Source organism: Rhinoderma darwinii, chromosome 5 (genome assembly GCF_050947455.1).
Source record: "Rhinoderma darwinii isolate aRhiDar2 chromosome 5, aRhiDar2.hap1, whole genome shotgun sequence".
Taxonomy (NCBI): Eukaryota; Metazoa; Chordata; class Amphibia; order Anura; family Rhinodermatidae; genus Rhinoderma; species Rhinoderma darwinii.
In genome coordinates, this window is record NC_134691.1 from 280,548,834 (window position 1) to 280,569,473 (window position 20,640).

The 20,640-nt window shown below is 42.9% G+C and overlaps 1 protein-coding gene across 2 annotated transcripts in view; it reads right to left on the reverse strand.

Annotated features, from left to right (window-relative positions):
- Positions 1-2,563: 2,563 nt before the first annotated feature.
- Positions 2,564-20,640, reverse strand: part of UBE2E1 (ubiquitin conjugating enzyme E2 E1) — a 32,056-nt gene continuing 13,979 nt past the window's right edge. For both annotated transcript variants that reach the window (XM_075827203.1, XM_075827204.1), the window contains exons 3-5: positions 14,189-14,321; positions 6,400-6,547; positions 2,564-3,330 (exon numbers count right to left, since the gene is read on the reverse strand). In XM_075827203.1, coding sequence (XP_075683318.1) covers positions 3,233-3,330; positions 6,400-6,547; positions 14,189-14,321 — 379 coding nt within the window. In that variant the 3' untranslated portion in view covers positions 2,564-3,232. The remainder of the gene's footprint in view (positions 3,331-6,399; positions 6,548-14,188; positions 14,322-20,640) is intronic.

Sequence of the window (20,640 nt, forward strand, 5' to 3'; positions counted from 1 at the left end):
TCTGGCTAATAGAAGGCGTCTAGAGCAGTCCTAATGTGACAACCACTTTTATTGAACTATGGTTAAAAAAACAAATAAAAACCTTTTTTGTAAGCAAAGAAAATGCTATGCGCGATCCCCGTGGTTAGTCGAAGCCTTTTATAAAGGTAAGAGTTGTTTTTTTTTTAAGGGTATGTTCACACGAGGGCGTCCGTTACGGCTGAAATTACGGGAATGTTTCAGCCTGAAAACATCCCCGTAATTTCAGCCGTAACGGCATGTGCAGGCGCTTGAACGCCGCGTACATTACGGGCGTAATTGGTGCTGCTATTTATTGGAGTCAATGAATAACGGCTCCAATTACGGCCAAAGAAGTGACAGGTCACTTCTTTGACGCGGGCGTCTATTTACGCGCCGTCTTTTGACAGCGGCGCGTAAATTACGCCTCGTGTGAACAGACAAACGTCTGCCCATTGCTTTCAATGGGCAGATGTTTGTCAGCGCTATTGAGGCGCTATTTTCAGACGTAATTCGGGGCAAAAACGCCCGAATTACGTCCGTAAATAGGCCGTGTGAACATACACTAAGGATTATGCCATTGGTATTAAAATGGTTATCTGTTTAGATATTCTATTGGAGATCTCATGATATACATCTGGCTAGTGCAGAAGAGGCTTGGGCGATCAAAAGATCTGCAGCGCTCACGAAAGAAAATTAATGGTTTGGATATTTTCTTTAAAACACACAAAAAAAAAAACGTCGCCCTTTTAAAAGATTAGTTTAGATAGTCACTGCTTTAGGCTATGATCACACAGGGTGGCTTAGCTGCGGATTTTGCATTTGCGGATGATAATCCATGGTCTATTACAGTAGCCGCAAAGTGGAAGTGGTTTTATCACATCTCATCCGGACAGCAAGTCAGGAAAGTCATATTTCCAGTTTAGAATAAAAAATAAATACCTCCCCTGCGATGGCTGTTCTCAGTGCTTCTAGGATGATGTTTCATCCCATGTGCCGATCACAGGCTGCAGCAGACACATGGGATACAACATCCCCATAGAAGACCAGGTGTGGGGGGAAAGGGAAGCATTACTATGGTAACGCCAGGGCGGTAAGCATGGACTTTATCGGATTTACTTTCTGCAGCGGCAAATCTGACAAAGTCTGACCCAAATTTGGAATTCCCTACAGGTTCTGCATCAGGTTTGCCAAGCTTTCCGCAGAAAACCTGCCCTGTCTGAACATACTCTTAGGCCTAGTTTTTTGGCGGTTTTTGACGTGGAAACCGCACCAAAAAACTTCCGAAATCACCTCCCATTGATTTCCGCGAGTGGAAAAAAAAACAGCGAGAAAAAGAGCTAAGCTCTTCCCTTGGTTCTGTCTCTGACCTCCCATTGAAATCAATGGGAGGCATGGAAAGGGTTTTTGTGGCTTTTTTTTTTTTTGCCTGCGGCTGAAAAATGCGGCAAAGAAAACGCAGGCAGGTCAAAATCTGCCTCAAAATTCCTGAAGGCATTTTGAGGCAGATTTTTCTGCTTGTAAAAAACTGTGTGCACATACCCTTAGGCCTAATTCACACGAGCGTGTTCGGTCCATGATATACGGTTCGCATGACGGCAGTATTTCCCGGACCGAACACAGTGCAGGGAGGAACGCTACTAGCATCATAGTTCTCTATGACACTAGGTGTCGCTGCCTCGCTGCAGGAAAACGGTCCCGTACCGTAATCATGTTTTCAGGGACACCTAGCATCATAGATAACTGATGCTAGGAGCCCGGCTCCCTGCAGTGCGTTCGGTCCGGGACATGTAGACCGTATATCACAAATCGAACAGGGTCGTGTGAATTAGGCTGCTTCCATATGGCATATTTGGTCAGTACTTTTGTTTCATTATTTGGAAGCAAAAAATCAGGCATTTGGTCTAGAACACAGAAGAGGTACACACACATCTTTCTATTACTACTGGTTATTTTCCGCTCCTGGTTTTCGCTTACAAATACTGGTACACAATACGAGAGCTCAATATTCTAAAAACATTGAACTATCTATAAAAATCCATGCGATACGATTACCTACCCCCTCCCATTTTTTTTAATTAAAAATACCGGCTTCAACTAATCTCCTGTGCTGATGGAGGGGAGAATAAGATGTCCATTAGAAAGACAGACATATCCCTGTATATGGTCCGCTTAAGGCCAAATGCACACTACTCTATTACGGCTACGTAAAACCTGAGTTGGACATTGCCTGTAAACTTATTAGGCCGTATTGTACCTCCAAATGTCCACTGACGTTTAGTGTCATATTCCATATGGATTTGCCAGAAAAATAGTGTGATGTTCCATTGGATGCCGTATTACATAGCTATGCTGGTATGGGGAAGTCTTCCCGGAATATGGCACTGTATGGTAGAACACATTTATTATATTGCTGATCTTGTAATGGCGGATAGCACTTCACCTAGATCAAGGAGGCCGCAAAGAAGCATAAAATGATACATCTGATATTCAAGCATTGAATCTTTGTAATCTTGGGGCAAACCCCCCCCCCCCCCCGATAATAAATGACTGCGCGCACACACCGTTATTTTTCCACTTTTATTAGCACAGTAACAAATGCAGACTTCTTTAGCCTACAACATATAACCAATCCACAGAGTAATTCTTATTCACTTTTACATTTAAACAGCTTAAGGTATTTCACTACAGGTTCCGTTAAAGTCTCTCTCAGCCGAGTTCACCGATATACAAAAAAGGAAGAAAATGATATAAAGTGTAAAATGTTTCCATAATACAGTATAACCAGTTCCTCAGATTCCAGCCCAGACGTCGGAGGCGTCTCATGATGGAGACTTGGTTATATTCCACACACTCGCTGCAGCTCATCTCTCATACGCAAATTATTCATTCAATCCTTCCACAAAACGTAACACAGACATTTACCGTATAAGCAGTGTAACTGTACAAAATGAAATTGCTTCGATCGCTTACATGTCGTAGAACAAAAATGGGGAGAAACAACTTTCCGTTCTTTGTATTCCTCATAAGGTAACATTAAAGGTTTATGTCTGTCCTGACTCGCTCCAGTCAATTACTGCAGAAAGATACCTTAAGTTACAATAACAAAATTCTCTGGAAATAAAAGACTGAATAAAATCTGTTATAGAAATAACCTATTCTTTGCAGACTCCCACCCTCCATTGCCCAATTAACAAGCAGCTCTCGCCATCAGACTAAGCGGTGTGTCAAGTATCTATGTAGCGTATCGCTTGGTCCACTGTCTGGCCATTCGGTCATGCTCTGCTCTGTTGGTCATGTACTGAGTGGCGATACTTCCAACCAGAGGATCAGCTGCAAGAGAAAGGACAAGAGTGGATTACAGATGCAGATTAGAGTATATTGCCCCTGAAATCAATGGAAAACGTGGCACATGTCAGGTGATCGCTTCATTAACTCATTAAAGACTGCGGTTTTTATGGTGGCTTATTCCTAGAAATGAAAAAATGAAACATTTCGGAGTAGCAGCTGCACAGAGAATTGAGAAGTGAAGGCAGACACATCAGAAATGTATTTCCATTTCTGCCTACTAGATCTCTATTTACACAGCACTCAAAAGAGGCAGATTTACTAAGATTGGCGTTGCATACGCCAGTCTTAGGCCGGGTTCCCACGTAGCGTAAACGCTGCGGAGTTTCCGCAATGGAATAGTGTGCGGAAATTCTGCAGCATTTACAGTAGCAGCAAAGTGGATGAGATTTAGAAAATCTCATGGCCGCACTGTGGAAAAAAAACTGCAGCGTAAACATTAAGGCTGGGTTCACACGACCTATTTGCAGACGTAAACAAGGCGTATTATGCCTCGTTTTAAGTCTGAAAATAAGGCTACAATACGTCGGCAAACATCTGCCCATTCATTTGAATGGGTTTGCCGACGTACTGTGCAGACGACCTGTCATTTACGCGTCGTCGTTTGACAGCTGTCAAACAACGACGCGTAAAAATACAGCCTCGTCAAAAGAAGTGCAGGGCACTTATATACATTATATGCAGGACACTTCTTTCAGACGAAATTTGAGCCGTTCTTCATTGAACTCAATGAAGCACAGCTCAAAATTTACGGCTGTCAGAGAAGCCTCGCAAAATGCGAGGAGGAGGAATTACGGCTGAAACGAGGCAGCTGTTTTCTCCTGAAAACAGTCTGTCTTTTCAGATGTAAAAGCCTGCTATCGTGTGCACATACCCTAATAAATCGACCTGTGTGAAATTTAATTCCGCAGAGAAGACGGTAGGGGGTAAGTATGAGCGCTTTTTTCCGCAGCGGAAATTCCGTTAGAAAAAACACATCACATGTGGTGCGGGTTCCAGGTTTGATGCGCTGCGCAGTTTTTACGCAGCGTATCCGACCCGTGGAAACCCGTCCTTAGACTGCAGCTCACAGGATTAAAATGTGAAAAAATGTATTAAAAGGCTCAAGCCTCCTAATATATCCGTTGCATGAAGTGCTGCCTGAGCATTACAAATTGAAATCGACGCCAGCTACGATCAGGCATAGATTTCTACTATAACTTATGCCAATATCTGATGTAAACTATAGTAAATTTGTCAGACCGCGGTTGACCCAAACCCACTTTCGCTAAGTCCCACCTACTTTTTAAAAAGTGCCGTGAGTAAATACTTTGGCAAATCATCTTGTGCGCTAGACTCGCGCAAAAATTTCATACTATATGCCAAAAGTTCAAAACGTGCAGTTTTTGGTCGCAAATCTATGCCTGCTCGTAGCAAGCATAGACTTAAAGAGGCTCTGTCACCAGATTTTGCAACCCCTATCTGCTATTGCAGCAGATAGGCGCTGCAATGTAGATTACAGTAACGTTTTTATTTTTAAAAAACGAGCATTTTTGGCCAAGTTATGACCATTTTTGTAGTTATGCAAATGAGGCGTGCAAAAGTCCAAGTGGGTGTGTTTAAAAGTAAAAGTCCAACTGGGCGTGTATTATGTGCGTACATCGGGGCGTGTTTACTACTTTTACTAGCTGGGCGTTCTGACGAGAAGTATCATCCACTTCTCTTCAGAACGCCCAGCTTCTGCCAGATCACGCTGTGACGTCACTCACTTCCTGCCCCAGGTCCTGCATCATGTCGGACACATCGGCACCAGAGGCTACAGTTGATTCTGCAACAGCATCAGCGTTTGCAGGTAAGTAGCTACATCGACTTACCTGCTAACGCCGATGCTGCTGCAGAATCATCTGTAGCCTCTGGTGCCGATGTGTCCTCGCTCGTCTGACACGATGCAGGACCTGTGAGTGACGTCACAGCGTGATCTCTCGAGAACACGGCTGTGTCTGCACTGCCAGAAGCTGGGGGTTGTGAAGAGAAGTGGATGATACTTCTCATCAGAGCGCCCAGCTAGTAAAAGTATTAAAAACGCCCCGATGTACGCACATAATACTTGGACTTTTACTTTTAAACACACCCACTTGGACTTTTGCAAGCCTCATTTGCATAACTACAAAAATGGTCATAACTTGGCCAAAAATGCTCGTTTTTGAAAAATAAAAACGTTACTGTAATCTACATTGCAGCGCCGATCTGCTGCAATAGCAGATAGGGGCTGCAAAATCTGGTGACAGAGCCTCTTTAATGTTCTGACTTTCAGGCAGTCCAAAATTCACAAATTTGTTAACAGGTGTGCACCTTTAAAAAAAAAAAAAGCACGGACTGAATTGCAACAAATTTATTTAGACTGGTGTATGGAACGCATATATGTGTAAAAATGGTGATAAAATGATGTCCCGGCTTCCACGAAAAAAATAAAATATGTGCAGTATTTAGTGGGTTTGAATTATTGGCCATAAGTTCTAGATCGGTGGAGTCCCGCCTTTTAGACCTCACACCAGTGCGATCTGACTGGTATGTAATTAAGGGTGCTTTTTTATGACCGATATTCGAGCGCCAATCGATGGTACAGCATATTGATCAGCATTCGTTAGCTTCATTCACACGAAGGAATGATCGGAATGAACAATTGTTAATATGGTTGTTCGTTTGGATCTTGTCAGCAGCAGATCCCTTGTTTATACAGGGACATCTGCTGCCGAATAGTGATTATTTTTTCGGCCGCATAAAAGATCCGATCAGCCGACGAAGAACGATCGCTGACTTGTTTACACAGGGCAATGATCAGGAACGAGCATTCGTATGAACACTTGTTCGCCCGATCGGTGGCCCATGTAAACGGGCCTATAGCTATTGGACTGCACCTTTAATAAAGAGACTGGAACAAATAAAGTAGAGGCAACAATAAAACTACATCCTGTTGATCTTATAGTTTTAGAAATGAACAACTTTGTGTGTATTTCAAAGTAATAAAACAAAAATAATTTTTTTTCTCTCTTCTTGGGATAGGAAGATGCTTACCAGGATTGCAGTCTGTGAGCAGCGAGCAGATGGAGAGGAGAACTTTAGAAATGGTTAGTGCTGGGCTCCAGTTGTCTTTCAAGATATCAAGGCAGATGACACCTTGGCTGTTAATGTTGCAGTGGTAGATTCTCGTCCGAAATGTCACCTAAGATAAAATAGAGAGTCAATTAAAATTTACTCTGCTGAAAATACCAACTTGAGGAGTTATTAATAAATTTAAACAAAGCACAATAAAAAAAAAGTTGTATTTGCTTAAGTCCTGTGGTGACCTCTTGTGGTAAATCTTAAGAATTGCAGGTATCGCTTTTAGGGTATGTTCACACGGCCTATTTACGGACGTAATTCGGGCGGTTTAACCCCCGAATTACGTCCGAAAATGCGGCTCGTTAGCGTTGGCAAACATCTGCCCATTCATTAGAATGGGTCTTACGATGTTCTGTGCACACGGTAATTTTTTTTACGCGCCGCTGTCAAAAGGCGGCGCGTAAAAAAGACGCCCGCGTCAAAGAAGTGCATGTCACTTCTTGAGACGTAATTGGAACTGTTTTCCATTGACTCGATGGAAAAGCATCTCCAATTACGTCCGTAATGGACGCAACGAAAAAGCGCCTCAACATGCCATTACGGCTGAAATTACGGAGCTGTTTTCTCCTGAAAACAGCCCCGTAATTTCAGCCGTTACGGACGCTGCCGTGTGAACATACCCTTACTATTTGTAGAAGTAAACATCTTATGGGAAAATCAGCCTAAAAAGGATGTTGAAATGTTATTCCACATTAAGGGTATGTGCACACGCTAGCTGGCTTTTACGGCTGAAATGACAGCCTGTTTTCAGAAGAAAACAGCTGCGTCGTTTCAGCCGTAAAAGCTCCTCCTCGTAATATACGAGGCGTCTGTGACGCTCGTATATCTTGAGCTGCTCTTCATTGAGTTCAATGAAGAACAGCTCAAATTACGTGGCAAAGAAGTGCCCTGCACTTCTTTGCCGAGGCAGTCAATTTACGCATCGTCGTTTGACAGCTGTCAAACGACGACGCGTAAATTACAGGTCGTCTGCACAATACGTCGGCAAACCCATTCAAATGAATGGGCAGATGTTTGCCGACGTATTGTAGCCCTATTTTCAGATGTAAAACGAGGCATAATACGCCTCGTTTACGTCTGAAAATAGGTCGCGTGAACCCAGCCTAATGATGTAAGAAAAAAAAAAAATACCACAAAGGGTATAAAACTTAGAGGTAAATAGCTTGTTATTTAACTGGTTGCCGACACAGGACGAGTATGCTCGTCCTGAGCGGCGAGCACTTTGCGCATTAGGACGAGCATACTCGTCCTGTGTGACAGCCGTCCCTGCGCGCGTCTGTGCGCGCGATCGAGAGCGGGGCAACGGCTGTAATACACAGCCACGGCCCCGCTCTGACATCGGATAGGAGAAATGTGAAGAAAGTTGATCCAGCGCTGCAGGTATGTTGTTAAAAAGGAACGTGGTCCCAATTTTATTGTATCAAAAAGTTTAAAATTCGATGTCAGGTACATGTGAGCATCAAGGCAGTATTGGGTGGATATTTCAGCGCCTACGCGTTTCAAGCACGGCAAGTGCTCTTGGTCATGGCATCCATGAGTGAATGGATGCCATGACCAAGAGCACTTGCCGTGCTTGAAACGCGTAGGCGCTGAAATATCCACCCAATACTGCCTTGATGCTCACATGTACCTGACATCGAATTTTAAACTTTTTGATACAATAAAATTGGGACCACGTTCCTTTTTAACAACATACCTGCAGCGCTGGATCAACTTTCTTCACATTTCTATTGTTTGCCGTGGACCGTCGCGGAGATCCGAGCGAGGCCAAGGTGTCAGGCGTTGAACTGGTGAGCTGAGGGTTTCTCCCTCCATTATCGGATAGGAGAGAAACATCTTCTCTCCGCTGTTAACCCTTTGAACGCCGCGATGACAGCTGATCGCGGCGTTCAAAGAGAGGAGACTGCACATTGATCGCGTCACAGAAAATAACTGTGACGCGATCAAAGCCCACAACTTGTATGGCCAGACAGCCCAGGGTCCAGTGAAGGACCCCAGGGCTGTCTGAACATATTTCCTGTTGTTAGGGCATACTGAGGTATGCCCTAACAACTGCCTGTGTACAATCAGTACACAGGCTAATGTACTGGCATATAGATCTATGCCAGTACATTGCAGTTACAAAATAAAAATCAAAATGATAAATCCCATTATGGGATTAAAAAAAAAAGTTAAATGAATGTAAAGAAAAAATAATGGTAAATAAATAAATAAATAAAAAGTAAATAAAATACACAGAAATACACATTTTTTATAATAAATTAACTTTTTAAAATAGAAGTCCCAAAACATGAAATAATAGACATATTTGGTATCGCCACGACCGTAACAACCTGTACAACAAATGTATAACATTATTTATGATGATCGGTGTATGGTGTAAAAAAAAAAATATTAAAACTGCTGCACAACTGCTTTTTTTCTGCATTTTAATCTAATTAAAAATTTATAGAAATTAAACGATAATGTATTTGTACCAAAAAATGGTACGTACATAAAGTACAACTCGTCCCGCAAAAAACAAAGTCTCACAACTACGTCGTACAAAAAATAAAAGCGTTATGAGCGTCGGGATGCAAAGAGGGAAATGTAAAAAAAATTGCTCTGTCCTCAAGGCTAAAATTGGCCGTGTCCTTAAGGGGTTAATGGGAAAGTAACCCAAACGGTGTTTCCTTTCAGATGCGTTTGTTATTGTGTCAATAGAAAAACAGCTCCAAAAACGCATAAAAAAAAGTTTGATGCTTTAAAAACGGCTGAAAATCAGAGGCTGTATTCCCTTGAAAACAGCTCTGTATTTTACAGCCGTTTTTACTTTAGCGTGTGAACATAGCCTTAGGCCCTGTTTACACAGAGTTTTTTGCAGGCAGAAAATTCTGCCTCAAAATTTTGACTGGAATTTTTAGGCAGATTTTGATCTGCCTGCAAGCCATTTGCGGCGATTTTCGCAGCGTTTTTCGACCCCGACCATTGAGCGCCGTGGGCAAAAACGCCGCAAAATACGCTTTCTCTGCCTCCCATTGATATCAATGGGAGGTCAGAGACGTAAACGCCCGAAGATAGGGCATGTCGCTTCTTTTTCCCGCGAGACGGCTTTTTCGCCTGCGGGAAAAAAACGCCTCCGCCTCCCACTGAAATCAATGGGAGCCATTTTCTGACGGTTTTTGGCGTGGTTAGAGTTCAGCAATCTTGAGTAGATCTGTCATCATGCTGCTCTTTGTGAGGGGAGCATAGTAGGGGGGACAGGTCCGCTCTTCTATTAGCTGAAAAGACACAAAAAATATTATGCCGCTTAGCTAATAGGACCCCTCTTGGCGGTGATTGGCGGCTGGCTGCCAATTACTGTTAGGAGGGTGGGGGAGCGATCCCCTCACGAATACACAGGACTTATAACTAGGAGTCTGGTGTATTTGTTAAATGCTCCTCTTAACTAAAGAGCACAACATTTTTTGGGGCTGTTTTGGCTAATATGAGAGAGGATCTGTCCTCTTGAAGTTAAACAAGCTAAAATTATTGTACTTCCAGAAATACATTATATTAAGATGCTGCTGCGAGAACAGGGTATTTTTTTTTTTACATTGTAATGGGTCATTGAATTATGTTGGCATTATATAAATCAAAGTTCTTTGGATTGGATAAGTGGGTATACCAAAAGAGAATTATGCTCATATAGCCAGGGCCGGCTACAGGTTTATGTGGGCCCTTGGGCGACACAAACTTAGTGGGCCCCTTTGCGGGGGAACTCACAGCGGCAGTAAATGGCAGAAAACTACAGTTTGTGCCCCCATATAGAAATTAGGCCCCCATATATACCGTGCCCTCTGTAGATAATGCCACAGTGCCACACACACCCCCTGTAGATGCCACACACAGCCCCATGTAGATAGTGCCACACACAACCTCTGTGGATAACACCACACACCCCCTCCCTATAGATAGCGCTACACAGCCCCCTCGATATTGATAGCACCTTTGGGGCTCCCTCTAGCGTCCGCAACGTTGCGGAGGAGCCCCCGATGTCACCGTCCATATATGGACAGGGACGTCAGGGGCTTCTCAAGGAACGGAATCCCTATCCAGAGCGTCGGCAACGCTCTGGCCAGGGTTTCCAGTCCAGGAGGAGCCCCTGACGTCACTGTCCATATACGGAAATGGACATCAGGGGCTCCCTCTAGAAGCAGGATCTCCAGCAATGCTCTGGCCGGGGATTCCGCTCCTGGAGGAGCCATGATGTAAATCACCCGGCGGCCGAGTAGGGCCCCCCAAGAGCATTGGGGCCCAGCACTTGCCCGGGTTCGCTGGGTGCTGATGCCGACCCTGCATAAATAAGTCTGGAGGCACACATGTTCAGATATTTCAGGCCATTTAAACTAAAATATAGAATAAAAAGTTAATAAATCCCACCATTATTTTGTCATTGTTACTTATACACAGTCGAGTCACATTATTATGACCACCTCCTACTTTTGACGTCGGCAGCGCGTAGCCCATGAAGGAAGTGATGTGTCATAGGCTGGCTTGGTGGGTATATAAGGTGTGCGATAGGCTGTCTGAACACATATCACTCGTTGTTGCCATGGGTAAAAGGGTCGATTTATCAGAGTTGCATGATTATTGGGATGATTATTGGCTTTCGGGCCAAGGGTGGCAGTATTTCTCAAACAGCACAGTTTGTGAACTGTTCGCGTGCTGCCGTGGTGAAAGTGTATAGTGAGTGGACAAATGGCACCATTGGGAATAACTGGTGTGGAAACTGCGGAGCACCACGCTACAGTGGAGCAGCTCACCATGAAAATCAACCAAGTGGCTACCAGACATGTGTCTAAAACAACAGTTCAGTGAACCCTACTTCGTACAGGGCTCCGAAGCAGACAGACGATCACTGCTCCTATGCCAACAAAGGTGGATCGGAAAAAAGGCTTCAATTTGCACGACAGTATTTTAATTGGACCACCAATGATTGGCAAAGGGTTGCCTTCTTCTATGAGTCATGTTTTCATCAAACGGATGGACGTTGGCATGTCAGGCGAGAAACATCAGAGAACAAACACCCCGCAACCATTGCTGGTGGCGGCAGTGTTATGGTCTGGGGAATGTTTTCATGGCATTCTCTGGGCCCACTCATCCATGTGGAGGGCACTCTGAACCGACTTGGGTATGAATCCATCGTTGCAGACCACGTCCACCCATACATGCTGTTTGTCTTCCCTGGGGCAGATGGAATCTTCCAGCAAGAAAATGCAACCTAGAAATGTCCGGCAGATGTTGGAAGAGCACGACCAAGACTTCCAAGTACTTCCCTGACCCGCTAATTCGCCAGACTTGAACCCAATTGAGCATCTGTGGGACCACCTCGATCATCTTGTTCGCTCTAGGGATCCTCCCCCACGCACCCTCCAGCAAATGTGGGATGCAGTGCAGTCAGTATGGCTCCAGATACCGGAGACCACCTACCAGCGTCTTATGGAGTCACTCCCAGCCCATCTAGCTGCTGTCCGTGCTGCACACGGCCGTTACTCTTGATATATGATGGTGGTCATAATAATAGGACTCGATTGTGTATAATAAAATGGAAGGATCATGCTCATTGCAAGGACATTAACCCTTAAAATACGGTTGTACGAACAAGACAGACCTATTTAAGAAGAAAGCAGCCCGGATCCGGCTTCTAAAACCCCACTTATGATATCACTTGTGGCCAGACATACAATTCCGCAGGGAAAATATAGTCTTACATTGTGCCCGTACATTTGTACTACTTAGCAAGGCCGAGTCGACTAGAGCACTTTCATATCGGCTCTCCGTTACAGGGGATCTTGAATGTGGGACCCCCATGATACACATATGTACAGGGGTTGTCTTCTTGAGAGCTAAGAATAAGACTAAGCTGAAGTACTGCTTATCATTGATTTCAGTCACGCAAAAAAATGCTGTACATTAAATACTGTTTGCAAATTCATCTCGTGCTTCTGTGTACCAGTGCGGAAAACAATGCAGATGTACTACCCAGTAGATTCTGGTAATTAAACTGCAAAATGTTCATTAAAAGAAAAAAAAAAATACAAATAAAGCTGTGTGAACGGGAACATGCAGCGTCAGGATGGGAACTAGTTTGTAGCTTGCAGCTAAAATCCAATAATACAGTAAGTGCTGGAATGCTTCACTAGTCGGTATATTTATACAGGGAGATCGTTTGCTGTTGTCGGGAAGGCAGATTCTCTTCAGCACATGATTGTTCCATATTACAGTGTATTATGTGGATAATGAACCTGCACTTAGATGCAATTTGCTACTATTCAGGTAATTTAACAAAAGACAACAATTTCACATCTCCTCACATGTATAACAGGCACACGGGAATCAGCCAACATTACTCCAATGCCTGAATACTACATTAACCCTTTGGCGACACAAATAGCAGCATACACCCTGTAATATACGTCCAATGTGTGATATTTGCTCTGTATAGCGGGCTACCTGATCGGGCCATCATCCTTATCCCAATCCTACCAACAGTGTCCGGGAACCTCTGGGAGCACTTACGGAAATATTTATTATTCACATTAGCAGCTTTATAAATGTAGGTGTTATACTAAAGTATAAGCTTAACTTTTATAAAGCTTAGTGCCGTCTCAGTCTGTTTGATCGAAGGCTTAAAGGGGTTTTTCAGTGACTAAAAATTGATGGCCTATCCTCAGGATAGGCCATCAATAGCTGATCGCTCGGGGTCCAACTGCCGGGACCCCGCTAATCAGCTGTCTTGAAGGGGCTGCAGCACTCGTATGAGCGCTACTTCCCCTTCATTTCCCTTACTGCTCACACTGGGAATCGCCGACACAGCAGTAGTGGCGGTTCGCAGTATTACAGCCTTCTCCCATTAGCTTCAATGGGTGAAGGTAATACTGTGAATCACCAAAACTGCTGTTTCGGCGATTCACAATATGAGCGCTGAAGCCCCTTCAAAACGGTTGATCGGACTGGAAAACCCCTTTAACTGCTAATGTCCCTTTGCCATGCTTTGCCATTCTTTTTCTGCTCCCTCTGCCTCCCCGGCCACTTCCTGACTATATGATTGGAAGTTACGAAAGCAGCGTAGCTCACTGAGCTTCTGTAAGTCCCATAGAACTGAATTCTAGCTATGGAAACAGCGTTACTCGCATGCTATGCTGCTTCCATAACTGCCATTCACTTCTGTGGGAGCTACGGAAACATGTAGCTCAGCAAGATACGCTGTTTTTGTAACTCCTGACCATATCGTCAGCAAGTGGTCGGGGATTCAGAGGGAGCAGAAAAAGGTAGAACGGGATTTAGGGGGCCCCGTTCTAGAGATAGGTGCGGGTCCCATTAGAAGTAGGGAAAAGAAAAACGAATCCATCCTGTCACTGGTAGCCATAATAGTGTGACTCGACCTAACACTTATCAAGTTCCGGTTACGCGGTAACTCCCCCATTAAAATGTTTTTTCAACTCAACCGATTGATGTATTAGTAACATGGAAGGGAGAAAGGCAGCTGCCAGAAACCTGTGACACCGCCCATCACATAGAAACAACCCACAGAGACATTATTAGTGGATCCAACTGACAAAAATCTAATACTTATGGCAAGAATCAGACAAACAAAAGAACTGGACTTTTCATGGGAACTATAGGAATAGTAAAACACTGAATAAACTTGGAGGGGGGGGGGGCGATGTAATCCACGTACCTTTGGAGGTTTAAAAGGATATTCAGGAGTGAATGTGATGTCAAGGAAAAATACGCCCCCTTCATAGACCGAACCGGGAGGACCCAGGATAGTAGACCTCCATTCATAGATATTGTCTCCCTTTGGACCAGCGCTACATGGGAATAAGATTAACACATGCAGATATTAAGATCTATAAAAATGAAGACACTTTGTAGTAGATTCAATGTGATTAAACATCATTTTAAAGTTTGGTTCACGTACAATCTACAGAATTTTGCAGATGTTTATATTTACTTGTATTGCACACATCTTTGACTCATTCTCATCTACAGTGGCGTACACCATTCTGCTGCCGAGATAAAATCTCCCAGCATTCCCTGTTCAATATCTATACGTTCCGCTGCAACAGGACGTTTGATATTCAAAAGATCAATCTATTACTTTTAACCAATTTTTGTAATAGCAGATTTATACAAGAAGGTAGAATTTTAAGAAGACCTGTTAACTTGCCTGACATAAAATAAACTAACATTTCTATAGCATCTTTTCTCAGAACTCTGCATTGTACTGTTCCTCTGTTATTCCTCTTGTCAAAAGGGCATGTGAAATGGGGATACGTCACAGTGCTCTGTCGGAGGTATATGTCGGGATAACCTCTCGAGGTATACCTCTAATGTAATAAGAGCCTTAGGCCAGGATCACACACAGTTTTGATGCAGTTTTTTAGCGCCAAACTCAGAAGTGGACACATCTACCGTATATAGGGGTTACCCTTCATTGTAATCCTGCCTGTGATAATAATGGGATGACTGCTGAGAAGTGATCTCTACAGAACAGGAAGTGTCAGTCTATTGTGAGATGTAGTGGCCAGAGTGAAAAGTGCAAGATTTTAGAAAATTTGGAAAATATAGTGACCTGAAACATAAAAACTTACGTTAGTTTCTGATGACACATTCCCTTTAATGCAATGAGATGCAGGTAGGGCAATGATGATGTATTGGGTTAACATGCTGGTGCTGCATAAGCAATACATTTAGTGATCTTCTTGTTGGTCTTGGTCATGTTGGTCTTCCAGGTCACCTCTGGAGTGCCTTAATAAAAATGTCACTGCCAATCTCATGTCTGATGTTGCAGACGCCACAGATTGGACAGGTTAAAATTCAACCAGTCTAATCTGTCGTTCCCCCGGGAGATCAGCAATGCCACACACAGTATGCCTGGCAGCCACTTATCTTTTATGTAGTGTTGCAGCTAAACAATATCTTTAATAAGGTTCCGGATTTGCATGATTTACAGATCTTCCCCCTATACAGATAAATGGTTCTCCAAAAACATTATAGGGATTATTAAGCTTAGAAAGAAAAAATGTTATTTAAAAAAAATATATAAAAAATAGAGAAAAAAACTGCAGGTTTCTTATAAAAAAAATAAAATAAAGTGATGCAACAGGGCAAATATGTCAAAGGCCGTTCCACATTTAAATAAAGGGTCAAATTTAAAAAATTCTCAGAATGATGAAACATTTCAAAATCAGTCCCAAGCAATTGGATCTTCATCAGAAATCTAAAGATTATTTGAGCAGAAAGTCATAACTTTGTGCACCCTATTGCTCCATCCATAAGCAGATAGGACTGTATAGGAGCAGAAGACGGAAATAACCTCCTAAAACACTAACATTTAGAAATAAAAAGCCCAATCCAGGCTGCACCGGGAGGTACTCTACTTCACAGGTTTAAAGCACCACTTCTGCTGCTGCTGCGGATGTGAAAAATCCATATCAAGCTTTCATGCAGAATCACAAGGGTCCTCCACCTAGTGGAAATCCAAAATGACTTCAATCTAAATCACAAAATAGCTAAATTGACCTATCCTGGCAACTGAAGGGTAAAATGATTACCTAGGAGCCAGTGCATGTTGTACAGCCCGCAAGCCCATCAATATCTATGGTCATAATCAAATGTAAATGTGATAGCATTAGGCGCGTTGATTAAGAGCTGGTAAAATGACCTCCTTCCCAAATAACGGAAATGGCTTGCTAATTATTTTTAGAATTGCGCTGAAGCGAGGGAACATGGCGGCTGCTCTTTCTAGTGTCCCCTTAGGTTTCATTACAAATCACATTTCAAGGATATACATGGCTGTTAATTTGCTGTTGATCTTCACACAATTGCCTTTTGTGCCTTCAGTCTGACACTCAATGTGGCAATAACAATGACCGTAAATCCAGTAATGACACTACAGCAGGAGTCCCTGGAGCAAAGGCCGGTAACACAAAGCATTAACACACCGTGGGTGAGGATACATCCTAATAACACAGGAACCCGACACCTAACCTCGGGGAACGAGCGGAGCCACATACACCAGTACACGGCTGAGCCCAGCAAACATACAGACATGAGACCATCTCCTGGGCAGTATAGGAGACCATAGAAAAAAACGCTATATAGTATTTCTATCTGAAAAGACTTTATATTTCCAATTATTAGTAACAAAGTTCCATTTTCTCAGTTCATTAAATAACGGACAATATTCTGCAAATTATAAAAATTTGAATTTCATGAAAATGTTGATTTTTTTGGTGTCTAATATTCAGGTATAAATAGCGCCAGGCATTGAACCTCCCAAAAGCCAGTAATAAACCTAAAACAGGAACGCAGGTAAACTAAGGTTAAACTAAAGGGAATAAAGCTTCTTTACATTAATTCCAGGACACTTATCAATGGCAACACAATAAGTGGATTTGGCTATTTCAGCCACAATCATTTCTATGACGGGCATAAAACCAAGGCAATAGACAAACCATATGATAGGCTGCGATAGATAAACCCTGTAATAAGCATGCACGCTCGGCCAAGCAAAGTGTTTATGTGGCTGTCAGGGGAGATCGCTGTCGGATAAATGAGCATTCAGCCAATAAGTATCTTTTCTGCCTGTGCGACCTAAGGCACCACAAGTAAGCGCAGTCCCTGTAGGTACGGTTGGATGGACATGGATTGACAGAAGGGAACCTGCTAGAATTATTAAAAAAAAGGTATATACTTTCTAACTGAGCCTCATTGAAAAAATCCAAGACCCATGGCTAAGTCTGGTGTGAAAGACTTCGACTGGTTTTCACAAAGGTTTTCGACTAGGGATCAACTCCATGGTCAGAAAAAAGTGTGAAGCTGAACTACACAGCTGTGGTATTAATGGTGCGAACGTCTAGATCAGTTTGGCCAGGAGCGCCAAATACACGATGACTGCTCAGTTCTGCCAAAAATAGGTCACGCTGGGTTACAATGGTCTAATATTTATGGGCACTTTCAGTGAGTTTTTGGTGCCTCCTCAGCAGTAAGACTAGAAAGGTGGTAATGTCATTAAAGGGATGTGGTCAGCAGTTTTAAAACTGCTGACACCGTTGTTTAAAGAACGGGGAGAGCAGCAGAACCATTCTAATGTTGTCAGTCATGAGAGATGAATGACGAGAAATCTCCATTTTGATCACGGAGGCAGCCTCTTCAAGTTACTCTGTGCTCTCTGCACTGATCACGGCCAGCCCCCCTCTGAGTGACGTCTCTAGTGTCCAATCAGGAGACTGCTAGAGCCGTCGCTCAGAGCAGAGAAGAACACTTCCTATTGCAGAGACATAAAAATTTAGATTTATCGGCCATGCAACTTGCATAACTGACAACATAGGCATTAGTTATGCTGAACTCTCCAGCTATAGCATAGCACGGTCAGCAGTTATGAGGACTCAAATACGGCCAGCAGGTTCCCTTTAAGGATTGTCTAGGATCTTCTTAAAGTTCTTACTGTTCCACTCAAACCTTACCAATTTTAAAATAATTTAGCCTTAAAGAGGCTATCTCCTACATTATAAGTGCCCTATCTCCTACATAAGGAGATGGGCGCTGTAATGTAGGTGACAGTTAGGCTATGTTCACACGGAGTATTTTGGGGGAGGAATATCTGCCTCAAAATTCCGTTTGGAACTTTGAGGCAGATATTCCTCTCCCTGCACGCCGATTTTCGCGGCAATTATCGCGCCGTTTTTCGCCCACGGCCATTGAGCGCCGCGGGCATAAAACAGCGAGAAATACGCTTTCTCCTGCCTCCCATTGAAGTCAATGGGAGGTCGGAGGCGGAAGCGCCCGAAGATAGGGCATGTCGCTTCTTTTTCCCGCGAGGCAGTTTTACTGCTCGCGGGAAAAAGACGCCGATGCCTCCCATTGAAATCAATGGGAGGCGTTCTCGGGCCGTTTCTGCCGAGTTTTGCGACGCGGTTTCCACGTCAAAAAACTCGGCAAAATACCCCGTGTGAACATAGCCTAATGCTTTTTATTTAGAAAAACGATCTATTTTCAACACGTTAGGAGAGATTTTAGCTTTATGCTAATTAGCTTCTTAATGCCGTACTAGGCGTGTTTTTGGGAGTTGTACAGAGGAGTTTATGACGCTGACCAAAGTAAAAACACGCCCAGTTGGGCATTAAGAAACTCATTAGCATAAAGCTAAAAATCGCTCATAAAGTGGTAAAAATAGATTGTTTTTCTAAATAAAAAGCATTACTGTCACCTACATTATAGCGCCGATCTCCATATGTAGGAGACAGGGCACTTATAATGTGGTGACAGAGCCTCTTTAAAGGGGTTTTCCAGAAAATACATTGATGGCCTATCCTTAGAACAAATCACCAATGTGTGATCGTTGGCCCAGAAAGCCCTTTAAGAAAATCTGTTTATTTCTGACCCACATGCAGCTGAAAACTGTGCGGACATGCGGTTTTATCGCAAATATTCAGGGTTTTAAATGATTAATGTCCACTAGTTTTTGCAGGTAAATAGATTATTTACACATACACCATAGATAAAGCACAAGTTATCACAACCTGTAATCTAATCTTTTACTGCTCAAAAACATGATTGCCAATTCTTGGGTAGATTGTGTCTAAGGCTGAATTCACACACAACGTATTGCTACATTTCCATTCGATTTTTTTTTTTACAGGTCAAAAATGCTGTGGCTAGATGTTACTTTAAAGTCTATAGTGAAATATTAAAAAGTCTATATACACAGCGTTTTTAGGATTTGAAAAACGCTAGCAGAAACGCCTGTACAACATGACACTAAATAAAAACGCCATTAAAAAAAAACCGTAATTACATTTAAAATACATTGTCATTGAAAGTTAAAAACACCAGACAAAAACCCTGTGTAAAGGAGGCTTAAAATAGTTTTTTCATAACTATAGCGCAGTTTAACACAGAGTGTAAGATGTGTTTGACTTTTGTAATATGCGGTCTGTTTTAATATGGTCCCAAGACCGGATTTCGGGGAGTATGCCTGGTTCTCTGTAGGTCTTGCTCACTGCCAATGAATATTCATTTCGTGCAGCATTATTTATGGAGTACTCCTTTAAAGGGAAGGTGTCATTAATTTTTTTTTTTTTATCATATTGCTTTTAATATGATATTAACATAAATTTTATTTATTTGTGTTCTCATGTTCTACTTTTTACTTTGTTCTTACTTTTACTTCACTATGGGGGCTGCCATTTTTTTTTTTCATCTCTGTATGTGTCGATTAACGACACATACAGAGATGGAATACGGCACATACATCCCCATAGAGAATGCGAACGGGAGCCGTTCCATTCTCAGAAGCGTACGCCGTCTGTGTGGGAACGGCGCATGCGTCCCTCCCACACAGACCAAAACGAAGCTCGTTCGCAGAGCGAAATCCGGTGCCATTTTCATGTGGACCGGAAGCGGCTGCCGGACAGTCAGATGATGACTAACGGCCGCGGCTTCCGCCCATATTTCCAAGCGCAAGGAATATGAGCGTAGACCAGCGGAGGAAGGTAATTTATGTTCGTGTATGTGATGTGTGTATTATGTTCGTGTGATACGGTCTGCTGAGCCCTGTATCTAATCCTCCTAGCACTGTGCAGTCGCTCAGAAAATGGAAGCACACAGTGTAGGAGGTTTGAAGATTCAAACCCTTCCTTCTCCTGGCACTAGCCAGAAGAAGGGAGGGGGGATTGTGTGAGGACACTAGAGGAGAGTGTGTCCACCCCAAATTTGCAGCATAAATCAATGAGGTTGCTTTACCACATTGACCATGCTGCAATTTTGGGAACTGCTCCCTCTAGTGGCCAGCACCTGGAAATGTTATAAATTAGAATCTAATTTATAATATTTCCTGACTTGTGAAAAAATTAAAACAATGTGTAATCACTTAAATAATAATTGTTTAACTGAAAAAAAAAAATTACAAAAATTCTAGCGACACATTCCCTTTAACAAATACAAGTCCCTTTGCTATGTACAGATTAGGAGGACATATTATTGTACCATCTACTCATTGGTAGTTCTCTGAACAGTCATACTGTATGCAAGATCTAATTCTGGATGAGATTGGTGGTAGTGATACAGTACTTTCTAGGCCGAAACAGTAAAACAAAGTAGGCAGGTTGTTTCAGAGCACGTCAA